Genomic DNA, 14983 nt, shown 5'->3' on the forward strand with positions numbered 1-14983 from the left:
ATCCTCCACAAGCTGATTTTGGATCATAAAAGAGGTGGGGTTTACTTCTACTAGATATTTCTATAGACAGCCATAAGAATTAACCAAAATAAAATCCTTAGCGATCCCTAGAGATATTTCTGCTACCGTCATCCAGTTACCGTCCCTTAAGAAGTCTGATACTTCGAGGGACCCGACTTCCGCCCATTTTGATGTCAGGTGGGTAGATTGTTTAATTCCTATTGAGGGGAGAATTTCTTCTATTAAGGTAGCTGAATTAATTGCTGGGATAGAATATTTTTTAAAGAAGGCCTGACGTCTTTTGAAAATACATTTGAGACATTTATATCGTACCAGCTTTGGGTACCTAAACAATAACATGGGAGAGTTAATCTGAGTTTCAGTACAAATTAAATTAAAAAAAAAAACAAAGATACTTGAAGGTAGTTAGTCACTGGTGTCACTCTACATTAAGGAAAACTCTGTGTTTAAGATAAAGTAAGCTAAGTAAGGTTGTCGTTTTCCATGATCTGATGATAGGCTCTGTAGTCATTAAGGATTTCCATAGTGATTCTTATGGAATTCCAATCACTTTGCATTAAACATGGAAGAAAATTACTTTATTGTAAGACATGGTCGAAAGGTTGTTAGCTTCGCTTGGCACAACTTTCAATACCACACTAATCCAAAGCAGAATAGGGTCTGTGGGACAATTACTAAACACAGCATTGAGAACCCCAGACAGATTAAAGTTTCCAACACTAAAACTAAATGTGAATTTCTTACAGTGCCGTCAATTTTGGGCCGCTTTAGAATCATTCTTCCTTTGACAAAGCGGCATGTTTCAAATGATCTAAAAATTGGGAGTATGATAAAACGGTGTGCTCATGCATAGCATTGAAACATTTTTGTTTTTTTGCAACTGTCAGACCTGTACCTGGAAATCTACAACTTTTCTCTCAGCTCTAGCACTACAAATATGGATTATCAGCAGGGTGGAGAATCCAGGGCATGTGTTAGTGTCAATGTCCGAAAAGAACTTTGATCTTGAGTCTTCAAGATGAAAAAAAAAACGTTTTTGCACATAGAGAAATCCTTTTCCCAGTACTCACCCCAAAGTATACGGTTGTTGCATGTCATTTTGTACCCTAACTACACTGCTAACACCTAGCGTTGTTACAAACGTTTACCTGTGCTATTAGGGGGGAAGGCATGGAAAATATATGTGAAAAACTACAAAGAAGGGACATTTGTGGGTATCAGGGGCAGGGCTGGTGTGGCTATTTATGCCACTGGGCATTTCCCTGGGGAGGTGGAGCCACTGGAGAGTTTTTTTGAAAGTCCAGAGCTTCTGTTGGTGCCTCTGTCACTCCCTTCTCTCAGAGGCTAATAGCAATAAGGACAGCGGGGGCTTCAGAAGGGAGCGGGTTTGCAGGGGGAGTGGAGAGAGCTAGAGAGGGGTTAGAGAAGGAGGAGAAAGGCAGTAGTCGAGAGACAGATTAAGGGTGGATTGAATCATTGAAGGAAGAAAGGGAGGGGGTTATTTGAATATTTTTGGCTGTGCTGCTTTTGATTCTCAGTCCAGCCCTGGCTGTCCCTCAGGTCTATTGTTTTCTCATTCCTTCATATCATACTTACAACTGGGGAAAACTCGGCATTCTGGAGTACTTCCTATAGTTGTGTCACCTGTGGCCGTAAATATCCACACATTATTATTCAGTGAATCAGGATCTGCCATTAACAAGCAGAGATGACCGCAGACTTTTTACTGTCAGACTCAACGGATTGATCTAATATCCCTCACTGGATGACAGCTCAATAACATACAGCGAAGGGCAGGACATTAGTTTGGAACCTTGAAAGACAGGCTCAGCATTCCAGCATTTAATGGTCTTTCCTTGTTCCCTTTCATAGTCAACAATCAGGGCATTTACTGTTCCCTCTCAAAGCTATCATATGCAGGGTTTTGGGAGCGAGGGCCAACATTCATTAGATACTTAACATAAAAGAATGGGTAACATAAATGATCTGCTCTCAGATCACAGGTTACCCAACCAGTGTATTTGTGTATGTCCATATAGTAGTAAATCCAAATAGCTGAGAAGCCAAAAAATGTCCATACAACCAGTCTTATTTCCTCTATAAGAAAAAGACTCTTATTGGCTTGATAATGTACATCACATTCCAAAGAGTTGCTGCAATGTTCCCATCACATCACTGATGTCAACATCAAAGTGATAGTGACTTTGATCTTGAGATCAGTGATGTGATGGGGACATTGCGGGAACTGGTCATTAGATGTTTATCCAGAGAAAGGTAGTAGTTAGGGCAGATTTTATGCAAATCAGGAAACCTCTGCAGGAAGAAGCATAGACTGTTAGACACATCTTATTATTTGGGTCAATTTTCACTCTGTGACAAGTAACAGCCGAAAGCTATAGTTCAATATTCACATGTCAGGCAATGGCTCTGACGTCAGGCAGGCCAGTGACAGTGGAGAAAGTGAAGAGCCTACAATCCGGAAGATCGAAACAAGCAAAGTCAAAAAGGAGTGAATTTGGCTGACAGATGAGTTGATGGCAGTTAAATTAGTAGTGCCATGTTATTCAAACGAGAATTCAGAAACAGAATTATTTCCTCTTTGGGCAACTCAGTTTTGACCCCAAAATGGTACTACTTGGGGCCCATTTTTAGACAACATGCCAATCAACAGTGGGGCAGTAGGACAGGTATCATTTGACAAGGTTCTCAGGAGGCAGAAATCATGACCTTGAAGGATGGTACATCCAATTGTGAGTCTCAGAGTGGATTTCTGGAGACTGGTAAAAAGACTCAAGGAGAAAGTGAAACTGTACACAGGCTCAGCACGTGTTATTGGTTTTGGTGCAGCATTGTTGTCTAAATTGGGCGCAATGGAGTAGCCAGTGTAGGATCGCTGAACTCTAGCAACAATTTCCTTGAGCTTTTCTGGTGTCATCATGTACATATGGGGACCCTTCCTGGCCAATCATAACCTCATGTCAGCAAGCCAATAGTGCATGTTTTAAAAAAGTGTCCAGCCAACCACTCCCACATCCTGCACCTAATGCGGACATTGTTACTGAAATGTATGCATTTATATTTGCAATTGAATATAGGTTTTCTTTCAAATCCTGGGCAAAGTTATAGGCACAGGACTTTTAATATTCTAGCTCGCTTAAAGGCAGAAGTTAAAATGCCCCCCTCCCACAAGAATTTTTGAGTTTTGGGCCTCCTGACTGAATGACTTGGCACTGAGTTCCTCAATGCCCCATACGCTGGGTGAGCATGGGGTGAGTTTCAATCATACAGCTACTAGTTCTGGGGACATGAAGGAAGTGATTACCGACTGGCAGAGAATGCTGCTCCTTCTGACGTAATATGGGCACTTTGTTATGTTATGTTGTGTTATGTTTATTTGTAAAGAGTGCTATCACCTGCGAAGATCCCGGGCTGCTGTTGGGGGGGGGGGGGGGCACCTTTGAGATTTATATCAAAAGCCAGGCAAAGTTGAGAGCCTGGTTGAATTTCTGGTCAGATGTATGAGGGTGGGGGATGTTTAAGAGGAGGGCATCAGCATACTGGTCATGGGCGCATGAGAGGGCACTTTATCTCAGGTATGCCCTGCAGTCTTTAAGGAAACGTTTTTGCCTTCTGCGTCATCTCTAGCTTTTCTCCAGTAGTAGCCAGGAGACTCCCTGGTGACAGTGGGGTGGGCGCGCCGCTAGTGGAGAAAGCTCATATCAGTCGCTGGATCAATACATATAAGATGGATCCGACGGAAGAGGAAATGGGTACTGCGGGAAGGGCAAGCTGTGCTCCACGGCTGTCTCCAAGGCATGTTTAGGAATGAGACCCCACAGCTGTAAAGAGATCATTGCACGTGAAGCTCATGTCATAATCAGTGCACTGACAGTTGCTCTGTCCTCAAGTGGCTTGGTGTGCAGTCTTTATGGAGCTCAGACTTATAGGGTTCTGTACCACCTTGGTGGCAAACGAAGCAACGCAGTACATAGGGGGAGTATATAGTGATATTATAGCATGATTGGCTACATAAGGCAGAGACAGTAAGGATTGGACGTCTTGGACTGGCTGGGGCAAGGAGACCAAGAATTTCATGGATACTCAGTGAATTAACAGATCGGCTGGTCACATTCCGTAACAGGGGGAAGCTGGGAAAGGTGCAGTAGCAATGTTATTAAGCAAACACTAGTGCGAGAGAGAGAGAAGGGGGTGTCTGTGTATGTGTGTGTGAGACAGACAGACAGGCAGACAGACAGACAGACAGCAGACAGATAGATAGATAGATAGATAGATAGATAGATAGATAGATAGATAGATAGATAGATAGATAGATAGATAGATAGATAGATAGATAGATAGATAGATAGATAGAGTGTGTGTGTGTGTGCATGTGTGTGTGTGAGAGAGAGAGAAAGAGAGAGACAAAGTGTGTCGGTCTGTATGTCTGTGTGTGTGGGAGAAAGAGAGAGAGAAAGAGATAATGTGTGTGTATGTGTCTGCATGTGTGTGTGTGTGTGTGTGTGTGTGTGTGTGTGTGTGTGAGAGAGAGAGAGAGCGAGAGAGACAGAGACAGAGAGCGATACAAAGAGAGGGAGACAGACAGAGAAGAGAGTATGTGTGTGAGAGTGAGAGAGATAGATATAGAGAGACCCACACAGAGAGAAACAGTGAGGGGAACAGCCCCGGTTCTAGCGGGCGGGCCGGGTGGTCCAGGCCCACCCAAACATGAGCCTGGCCCACCCAAACATAAACCGTGGCCCTCGCAGTGACATCAGGAAGGCCAACAGAAAATGGCCACAGCAAATAAAACGTTCCGCTGAACGTTATATTTCTTATTTTTCTAGGAGTTGAGTGATTGGGCCTGGACTTTTTCTCACAGCAACCCCCAATCATGCATCTCCTTTAAGAAAGGTGGGTTGGGTCCCTGCCCACTTGTGCAGGTACAAGGGCATGGTGAAGGGGAGAAATCCTCTTTGGCACTGGGTAATCTGTGCGTACTGTGCTGCTGCGTGAATATATCCTTCTTTTCAGCACTGCATAAAAGGAGTTTGTTGATCCATAGTCACCTTTCCTGACCCCTTCAGCTGTTTATGAGATGGGGCTGTGCCACAGAGTTTGAACGGAGCAGGTAAGAGAGTGTGTGGCTATTGTTCTGTTTTTTTTAAATCTGCAAAGGCCCAGCTAGATGCATACTTCGCGTATGCTTCGAGGATGTGTATATATTAGTTAATATTTTGAAAATCTATGAGGGCCCATCAAGACACATACTTTGTGTATGCTGTGTATATTTTGTATCGTTGTATCGTTATCCTGACAGATGCAAGACACAACTACTAAAATGCCCAGATAACTCCGGTGATTAATGATCCTGCTGGAAAGCAATATTTTGTCTGTTCCTTATTTTTAAATGCAGATAAACTGTATTTTATGTGGATAGCTCAGTGGGTTACTTGCAGTACAGGAGTTACAGTCCTAAAATAGGACAGTGACCTAGGAACTGACATCAAAGAGCTGCATGCAAACCTGAATGGTTTAATTAGAACTTATTTTGTTTGTGTTGCAATATAGTTAGAATTTCCCCAGTCTTTCATTACTCTAATGTTGTTATAAAGAGTTTGTTTTGGCAGATATACATTTTAATCAGTAAAGTCAACCCGCAACCACTGGGGTATGCTTTAAATCCTGCGTTTGTGCTTCTCCAGACCAAACCCTCTTAAAACATACTGCCCACCAGTATGGATGACATGTGATTCCTGCACCTTGTAATCCTCATTGGCTTATGTGACATTCCCTATAGGCTGATTTACATACTTGTATGATTCATTGTCTCTGCATAATGTGTGCATGATGAAAGTACTGTGGCACCCTACACTATGAGTAGCGCTATACAACAAATGAAATTGAATATGAGAGAGGGGCTACAGAGAGATGAAGGACACTGTTGGAGGGTGGCAATTAGGGAATCCGAGGGGGAGGTCATGGGGGAGAGGCTATGGAGCGATGAGGCGCACTGGTGGAGGGTGGCAATTAGTGAATCCGAGAAGGAGGTCATGGGGGGAGGGTGGGAGATATGGAGAGTTGAGGGGCACTGTTGGAGGGTGGTAGTGAGGTAGTCTGAGGAGGATGTCATGAGGGGGAGGGGCTATGGGGAGATTGTGAGGGGCACTGTTGGAGGGTGGCAGTGAGGGCATGCAAGGAGGAGGTAATGCGGGGGAGGGGCTTTGGGTGAGGAGGGGCACTGTTGGAGGGTGGCAGTGAGGGAATCCGAAAAGGAGGTCATTGGGGGAGGGGCTACGGAGGGATGAGGGGCACTGGTGGAGCGTGGCAATGAGGGAATCCAAGGAGGAGGTCATAAGGAGGAGGGCCTTTGGAGAGAGGAGGGTGCTGTTGGAGGGTGGTAGTGAGGGAATCCGAGGATGAGGTTATGAGGGGGAGGGGCTTTGGAGAGATGAAGGGCACTGTTGGAGGGTGGCAGTGAGGGAATCAGAGGAGGAGGTCATGGGGGGAGGGTGTGAGATAGGGAAGGATGAGGGGCACTGGTGGAGGGTGGTAGTGAGGGAGTCTGAGGAGGAGGACATGAGGGGGAGAGGCTACGGAGAGATGGAGTGCACTGTTGGTAGTAAAGGTATCTACAGAGAAAGAGGTAAGTGGTGGGGTGCCAATAAATAACATTCCACGTGCTCTGTATACACGCAGAAGCAATCCTTGTATCATAGTGACTGTTTGCAAGTAGATATAATGTAATTTAGGGCTTGTAGACTACCTCCAGAAGCTACAAATTGGGCCGGTAGTGGCCCACCCGAAAGCACCCTTGGCCCATCCAAATAAAAATTCCTGGAGCCGGGCATGGAGGGGAAGAGAGAGAGTGTGTGTGTGAGAGACAGAGAGAGCGAGAGAGAGACAGAGAGAGAGAGAGCGAGAGAGAGAGTCAGAGAGAGAGGTGCTGTGTCTGCTGTGTGAAGGTGTAAAAGTCGTTCTCATTCTGAACGGAGAAAGAGTAAAGACGTGGGAGTAAATCAGTACAACTAATATGACAAACGTCAACATATTGATAAAAAATATTTCATCAATCGGTTCACACGGTGGGAGATATCACAGTGACTTCTTGGTCAAGTCATCTGAAAAAGGTTCTATCTGCGGATGCCGGGCTCGTCCCTTATTACATGAAGTAGTGACTCGCAGTCCGTGCACCGGTTTTGTTTCTGGTGCTGTGTTGTTGTGAGGTGGCGGCTGGGAGTGCGCCTCTTTACCCCGTCCTTACACAATAAGATAAGGCTGAATCATCTATCCACACCTGGGCCTGAGAGCCCTTAAACGGCAAGTAAATCCCAAAGCCCACATTAGGAGTGGCCTGCTAACTGGTCCAGTAACACCAGCCCCTGGAGAGACCGCTGCCAGCATCTCGGAAGGGCGGGAAGAAATGGCCATGACTCATAGTCTTGAAGGGCCTGGGAAACACCATTACTGGGCTCATCAGAGACTGCGAGGTATCTGTAATGAGGGCCTCGGTGCAACCTATTCCCCCAGACACTGTCACTGGCCTGTGAGGCAAATCCAAGCATGCACGCCACTGAGCACCACTGATATTTTTCCAAATTCATTTTAAAATTTCTGGTCACAAATGATCGCCAAGCCTAATGCCCATAACTTCTAAGACCCACCGCCCTCCAGATAACTGCACATGATTGCTTCACGCTGCACACCCGCACGTAATCATCACACCCAGTAAAGTACCAAATCTCAATACCTTTTACCGCACATACAGGGCTCTCTTCCTAGTGCTCTGTCTCGGCTCAGGGCCTGACTGTGGAGCCAAAAACCGCACTGGCAAAAATGCCCCAACCAACCCCGCACCCCCGCACCCTTTGTCTCTACGTGCAAGCTCTTTCTTTCCACCCATTCTTTCTCTCATCCCTTCTCTCCTCTATCTCTTCTTGCTCTCTTCCCTCTCTGGTCGCTTTCTCTGTATCTTCTCCCTTCCCCTCTCATTTTCTGTCTTGAGGCCTCCTGGTGCCTGCTGTAATGAACCCCAGGGGCCTCGGCAGAGTGACAGAGGCACCTGGGAACGCCCTGGGCTTTCAGAACCGGCCTCCAAGGGCGCCGGCTCTCTGGGGGAATGCCCGGCGGGATAAAATGTACAAACACATTTCGCAACCGTCTCTACATGGTAGTTTCATGCGAATCTTTAACATCGCGCTATTTTTTGGTATTCTTTACGACGCCGAGTACGTACATATAGAAAGCAGGCATGCCAATGACAGACAGAGATGAAATTCGCTTCACTGAATTACATTCTCTAGGAAAGTAGTTTTCAGGCTCCCACGGACAAGTAAAAAGGCAGAATCGTTTCTAATGGTCTCTACTGCCATCTAGCTAGTTCCAGCCATGCACGTGCATCTCTGTCATCCGCTAAGTGCACGCGCTGAGAAATAGCTGCTGTACGTGGGTCCAGCTGCTTCAATAAACGTAAAAAAATGCGACTTCAGAAAGGCAGGGGCAGGGCCTGTCGCTAACCTTGTATTTTTCCACCCCGTCAATGGCTGATGTATCCAGGATAGAATTCTGACGTCGCGCCCACTATATACGTTCTTAGCACGAGGCAAACCACGTGACGAATGGGAAGGCCGAGTACCACTGTAAGGCGGAAGAACCCCACGTGACTTGCAATATTGTGCGTAAAACATTATGGCTGCCCCAATAACCTCATTGAACCTTGTATGCAAGAGGTGGTGCGAACGAAAGTACGAATTTGTACCGTGGAAATCAAATACACCAATATATCGACCGTTGTCTGCGCCAGACAGTTTAGTGCAAAGTCTTTGTCAAAGCAAATGGTATCTTTCTGTCAAACTTTTTTGATCACAAACAAATAACTCTCTCTACTGGTCTTTAGTGTCATATCAAGCCCCTGAACAGACAAATGCATACCCTGCTAGAGAAAGAAAGAAAGTTCCCAGGAAAGGATTTCGAAGAGTCATCCGTTTAATTGTGTGGCAGCTGTGAAATTGCTCAGAGATACACTCTGAGGTGGCAATGGAAACAGGTACTGTTGTAACGTAGGATCTGGACTGTAATTAGCTGTTACAGTAGAGTACTGATGCTATTTTTATTACAGGTGAGTACTTGTGTCAAAACAAGACTGAAAGCATGAAAATATGCACAGGTGTTGCGGCACAACAGATGCCGCATATATCTTGCAACAGTATTGTGGGCAGCAGGCTCTGAGTGGGTGAGCAGTTTGTGATGCTGGCTCCAAGCCAAATGCAAGCTAAGAACTGAGCCCTTGAGAGTTATGAAGGGATCTCTGGAATCATGTAAGCATTTGATGGCATAGGTAGCACTTAAGTGTAGAAAGGGCATAGAAGCTGCTTGAGTTGTGATCTGGTCTACAGAACTGTTATTCCTCACTCCCTCGCTCAAATATTCCCTCACTACTATTACACCATTTACTCTTTCACTTGATTTTGCTTTCACTTATTTGTCATGCATTCACTCGCACTCACATTCTTGTTCACTTATTCACTTATCCATGTGCTTGTTCACATACTCTTTTGCTAAGTATTTATATGAGTGAGTGAGCTTCTTTTTTATTCCAGTTGCCCCCTTGTCCTTACACTGTCGTGTCGGGGGTTTAGACCTGGAGTGACTGAAAAGGTTGACACACTATGGGAATATGTAAGATAAGAGTGACGGATAGTGAGTGTTTGAGAGCTAGTGATGGAGCAAGTTGGTGAGGGTTTAATTGAATCAATGCTTGAGTGAATGAGAAAATGAACAGTGAAAAAATGGGGGAAGGACTGATTGAGTAAGTGAGTTTCCCCTGCAGGAATCTTTGTACAGTGAGTGTGCAACAGATCGCCTATGCCACATTAACTCAATTTCCTCTCAATTTTTACAGCTCTTACTCACTCATTCTCTCATTCACCCACCCACTTACTCTTCAATCATACACACTTACTTTCACACTTACTCATTTACCCACCCACTTGTTCACTAACTCACAGGTTAATTTATTTTGCTTTCTTTATTGCTCCTTTGTTCATTCACTGAATATTTAACATTAAGGGCTCGATTACGATGTCGGCCGGAGTTGCCTTCGACTGACATCGTCGCGGTCTTGGGACCGACCGGCCAACGGTCAGTGGTCCCGACACCGCAATTACAATGTGACCGCACATGGTGTGTTGCATACACCCATTTCTCTATGAGAACTTGTGCTGCGGCCGTAAACCAGCAGAAGCACAAACTCCCATAGAGAAATCGGAGCTTGTGTACATCCCTGAGCCTGTACCTGCCACACGGAACAGGGATTTACAAGGCCCCCAACCGGAGGCCACAGGAAGAAGAGGGCCCTGCTAGGGGCCCCAAAAGTCACTTTCCAACAGGCTCTCCATGTCACAAAGCCCATCATGGAAAGCCTGTCTGAAGCTGACATCGTAATCCTGACAGCGGAAACGCCGTTGTATGGGATTACGTTGTGGTCTCTGACTGGCCAACAGGCTCTGGAGCCTGTCGGAATCCAGCTGGAATGACCGGCCGGATTCACTTTTGACCGCCTAGATTGTAATTAGGTGGTCAGAAGTGAAACCGACAATGTGAGTAGGAAAACCTCCTACCAGAGGTCGGAGGCTTTCTGAATCAAATCGTAACAGGACACTTAAAGTTGTATTTCACATTCACCCACCTTGTTCTTGTTTAGAAACTGATTAGAACAGTAGGATTAAAACACTTTTTAATGAATATCATATAAAAGACGTTTTAACAACTAGCTCCTCCTTTCACTCATTAACTCACATTCGCCACCTACTGGTTCATCCATAGACTTATTCTAAGAGCCCCATGGAAAGGGGCCTAGAAGATCTCTGTAGCAGTTCTCCTTGTGGTCCTGCTTGGAGAGCTTGTTCTCCCTCTCTAGCAATGCTTATAAATCAGGAACCACTTGATCACTTCTGGCGCCACCTCTAAGACTAAGCCAAGGCAGAGGTCACAGTGATGCTCTCCTTGGACACAGAAAAGCAGTGAGAAAAAGTGGAAGACCATGCACAGAGCTAATGTTATGTTATTGTGCGTTGCTTGGCAACTGCACAAGTGGGAAGTACTCACGGTAGAAGACGTATTCAGTGTAGCTGGACCAGATCTTATCCTCTGTATATTGATTGACGAAGGAAGCGGTCACTGAGGAGTTGCAGGCTACCATGAGGAATCCACACTCAGACAGCATGTCAAAAGCCCGCTCCAGGTGCTTGAACTTGAGATAGAACCTGGAAGTGTATCTCTCGGGGGCTCGGTCGGGGTCCCTGCTCTCATTCAAGGTTTCTCCAAAGACCTCCTTGGCCAAGGCAATCCTTCCGCAAACCAAAATCCTCGGTACTCTCCGGAACTTGGCATCTGCTTGGCTTTCACGGCCCATGGTGCATGATCCTCTGTACCCAATGGTGATGAACCCCCATTTCCTGTCTGATGACATCAACGAGGTCGGAGCACACACCCTGGCCTCACTTGTTTGGGAGGCCTCCTCATAGTCACTATGGCAGTAGTCATCAGGGCTCTGCTTTACGTCATCGGGCGCCAAGATTTTGACCAACTCAGGAAGTTGGAAGTACTCGGCCTCTCGCTTGAGCCTTCCTCGCTCCGGGAAGTGGTCAGGCAGGACCACCTGTTTGTCCCTGAGAAAGTCCAGCACATAACGGAAGAGGAAACCATCACGGTCAATAAAGAACCTTCCCTTAGCATCCTTGGCGAGCTCACAGAGCACGTCCCGCTTCGGTGTGAACATCTTCCACAGGAGTGAGTGGGGGATGCCAGTTAAAGTAGAGTGGCGCGTAAAGTACACCTGCCCACCCACGTTCAGCTCAACCACATCCGGAAAGGAATTCAAGACCGACACCTGGTCCCTGGAAGGGAGGTAAGTCCTACAGTTGACACTCAGAGCCATGGTTGGGGGGGACCGTAATCGCCTGGAGATGAACCCTCACATGGAACAGAAGACAGCTCTCCTGCCCTACTACCACAAGGGGGTTCTAGGATTTGATGAGGCCTTGCATCAAGCCCACCGCAAAATCAGTAGCTATGCGTCGACTACAATCCCCAAGCATGTTCACAGACGACAGATGACTCTGGGAGAATTCAGAAACCTGTTGGAAGAATTGTAAAACAGGTTGATTAAAATTAATAGCAGCCCAATCAAATAACATAATGTAAAGTAGAAAGTAATTTACTTGCAGGGACGGATGTGTGGTATAGTTACTTAAGCAATGAACCACGGTACAGATAAGCCAGAGATCTACTCGGGGCTTCTCCTTTTGCCCACAGTTGTGATCTTTGGCAAGTCTGCTTCTGCCAAAACTGGGAGTGGTTAAAAGGAATTCGACCACTGTGCTAAAATACCTGCGAAAAAACTCGGCATTTGTGAAATAAATGTTGATACAATTTACCATTATGAAACGCGTGCCACAAGCTGACTAGGGATTGGAAGTCTATTACCAGATGATGTCATTAGCCAACTCAGCTGAACGCTAGCTATCCGCACCAGAAGGATGTAACTCTAAAACAGCCCTGCAGCGCTCGCATCTGCGTTTTACCGCCTATGGTCCCCGCAGCATCCCCGCTTCCCACAGATCTATCTTAGCAGCGAGGCGCTAGGCAAGGAATCAAACAAGATTTCTCGAAAATAAAGTAGAGCTGTGTAGGTGCGCAACTGCGCATGCGGCGCTTTTAAAGAATGTGACCGTGAGCCTGTGTGTTCAGAAAAGCAATTCCATCTTCTTCGGACACTTTCAAAAAGCGTCTCTTACATGGTCTGCTCCTGTCTCCCGTGAGAATGAACTATTTGCGCGTGACGACTCTGCACATGGGCGCGTGACCCGCGCAGCACGTTTGGATGTATGTGCTGGTACCGCGAGGCTGTTTGCTGGTTATCTTTAGTGCACAGAATGCCTTGGAGACCCCTGTGTGGCACAGAACCCATTAATGGCCCTTCCCCATACAAAGCCTGCGTATGCACTGCCCTGTGCCATACACCGCCTCTTCGTATCAGTAAGAAGGGTTAATTCAAACCCCTAATTCGCCCGTAACCTTGTGCTGTGCGTAACCATGCCTCGTACACAGTTATATGTCGTACGCAGCCTCGTTCCCTAAATCGTGATGTGCAATCCGTCACAACCCCGTGCAGTGCAGAATAAACAGCGCCGCACACAACCCTGGCTTTTACCACACTGTGTTGTACGAAATCCTTGGGTTTCATATCTTTTGCTGCACACAACCATACGGTTTACCACCTTGTGCACAACCCTATGTTTTACCAACCCATGCTGTGCAGAATCCGATGCGTTACCAGTGGTAACACGGGGTGAATACCCATCGATTGTGCACAGTAAAGGGTTGTAAACCAACGGATTGTACTGCGCAGGGTGGTACCACCCTGCGCTGTACTATCCGACGGTTTACTTTGCGACCCTGAGCTGTGCACAACTGATGGGTTAACACCCCGTGCTGTGCACAATCGAATGGTTAACTACCCTGTGCTGAGCACAACCATGTGGTGAGTACAACCCTGTGGTGAGCACAATCTGACGGTTTACAACCCTGTGTTCTACACACAGTTCTATGGTTTCCCACCCTATGCTGTACACAGCCTCGTGGTTTACCGTTCTGTGCATAACCCTAAGGTATACCACCCTGTGCTGTGCACACTCTGTGGTTTACCACCCTATGCTGCACACACCCTCGTGGTAACAACCCTGTGTTGTGTACACCCTATGGCTTACCACCCTGTGCTCTACACAACTCTGTGGTTTACAACTTCGCGCTATACGTTTGCCTGTAATGTGCACACCTGTGCCGCATACAATCCCACAACCCAAAATAGGTGGATAACACTGTATTCAAACCCATTAATGAAGACAACATAGTCCCAGAGCATAGCGCACGAGAGTACGGAGATCAGCTCGTGGTATTCAGGGCACTTTTGTTTCAGGGCAAAGCGGACAGCCTTCTTAGTCGGGTTCAAGCGCTTTATAAAATCCCCACCACACACACACGTACCTGGCGGGCCTCGGACCTCGCAAGGGTAAGAAACTAGGAATAAAAGTCAGAATAGAGTCCAGCGCCGAGGTGCCTCCAGCGCCTTCATGACACCCGGGGATCAGTGACGAAAGCCAAGGAAAGTGCCTGAAAAACGTCCAGAACAAAAACCCTTCCTGGTTACCACGAAGTAAAATAATGTGAAAAGGGAAGAGCAGGAGCACAATTACCAGCCCGCGCCCTATTAAAACAAAGTGGAGGACGCACTGCAAAAATCATGCTCTTAACAAGCGACCGTAGTTTCAGAAGGGATGCCGGCTTGGCGGGCGAAGAGCAGACAAGCTGACAGGGTCCAGAGAGGGAGTAAGAGGCGCGTATGCAGATTCCGGGTATAGTCCAATGTGTGCATACACAAAATGTAGACGGGAAGCTTAAAAATACACAGACCGCTTCTTGAGACGAGCAAAAAAGGATGCTGCTGAGCGGCGTCGCCTCGCCTCCGTCCTCCCAGGCTGCGGATGCTACGCTGGTGCCTCGCCGCTCCCAGAGCTACTTCGGAGATGCTGTTATTTCAGCGGAGCAGGGAAACGACCGTCCAGGGAAATAACTATTACATCATCTTAAAGGAGTAGGGGCAGGCGCTGGGGGTGGCGCCGTCATCGCGCATGCCTTTCTCATTCAGAAAGCTGCGAAAATAGCCCTGCGGGTTGATGCAACTACTTCGGAGAATTTTAGGCAACGTGGAAGAGGTGGGTTGCAATTCAGGCAGGCCAGAGTCAGTCATTTTTCCCTTCGAAATTGAGTTTAGAGTTTCATTTATGGCTATTGGCTAGCGGCAGCATTTATTTATGATACAGCGCCATAAATAAAGCAAAGTCATTTAACGGTTCCCTTAAATAATCTGAGGGGCATATTTACATGCCACGTGCGCCGCCGGTGA

The 14983-nt window shown here is 46.7% G+C and overlaps 1 protein-coding gene across 1 annotated transcript in view; it reads right to left on the minus strand.

Annotated features, from left to right (window-relative positions):
* Positions 1-14569, minus strand: part of KCTD16 (potassium channel tetramerization domain containing 16) — a 445658-nt gene extending 431089 nt beyond the window's left edge. Inside the window, exons 1-2 of the mRNA XM_085618123.1 lie at positions 14065-14569; positions 11125-12155 (exon numbers count right to left, since the gene is read on the minus strand). Of these exons, the coding sequence (XP_085474249.1) occupies positions 11125-11956 (832 nt within the window). The 5' untranslated portion in view covers positions 11957-12155; positions 14065-14569. The remainder of the gene's footprint in view (positions 1-11124; positions 12156-14064) is intronic.
* Positions 14570-14983: the final 414 nt, after the last annotated feature.

This window comes from Triturus cristatus, chromosome 7 (genome assembly GCF_964204655.1).
Source record: "Triturus cristatus chromosome 7, aTriCri1.1, whole genome shotgun sequence".
Lineage (NCBI taxonomy): Eukaryota > Metazoa > Chordata > Amphibia > Caudata > Salamandridae > Triturus > Triturus cristatus.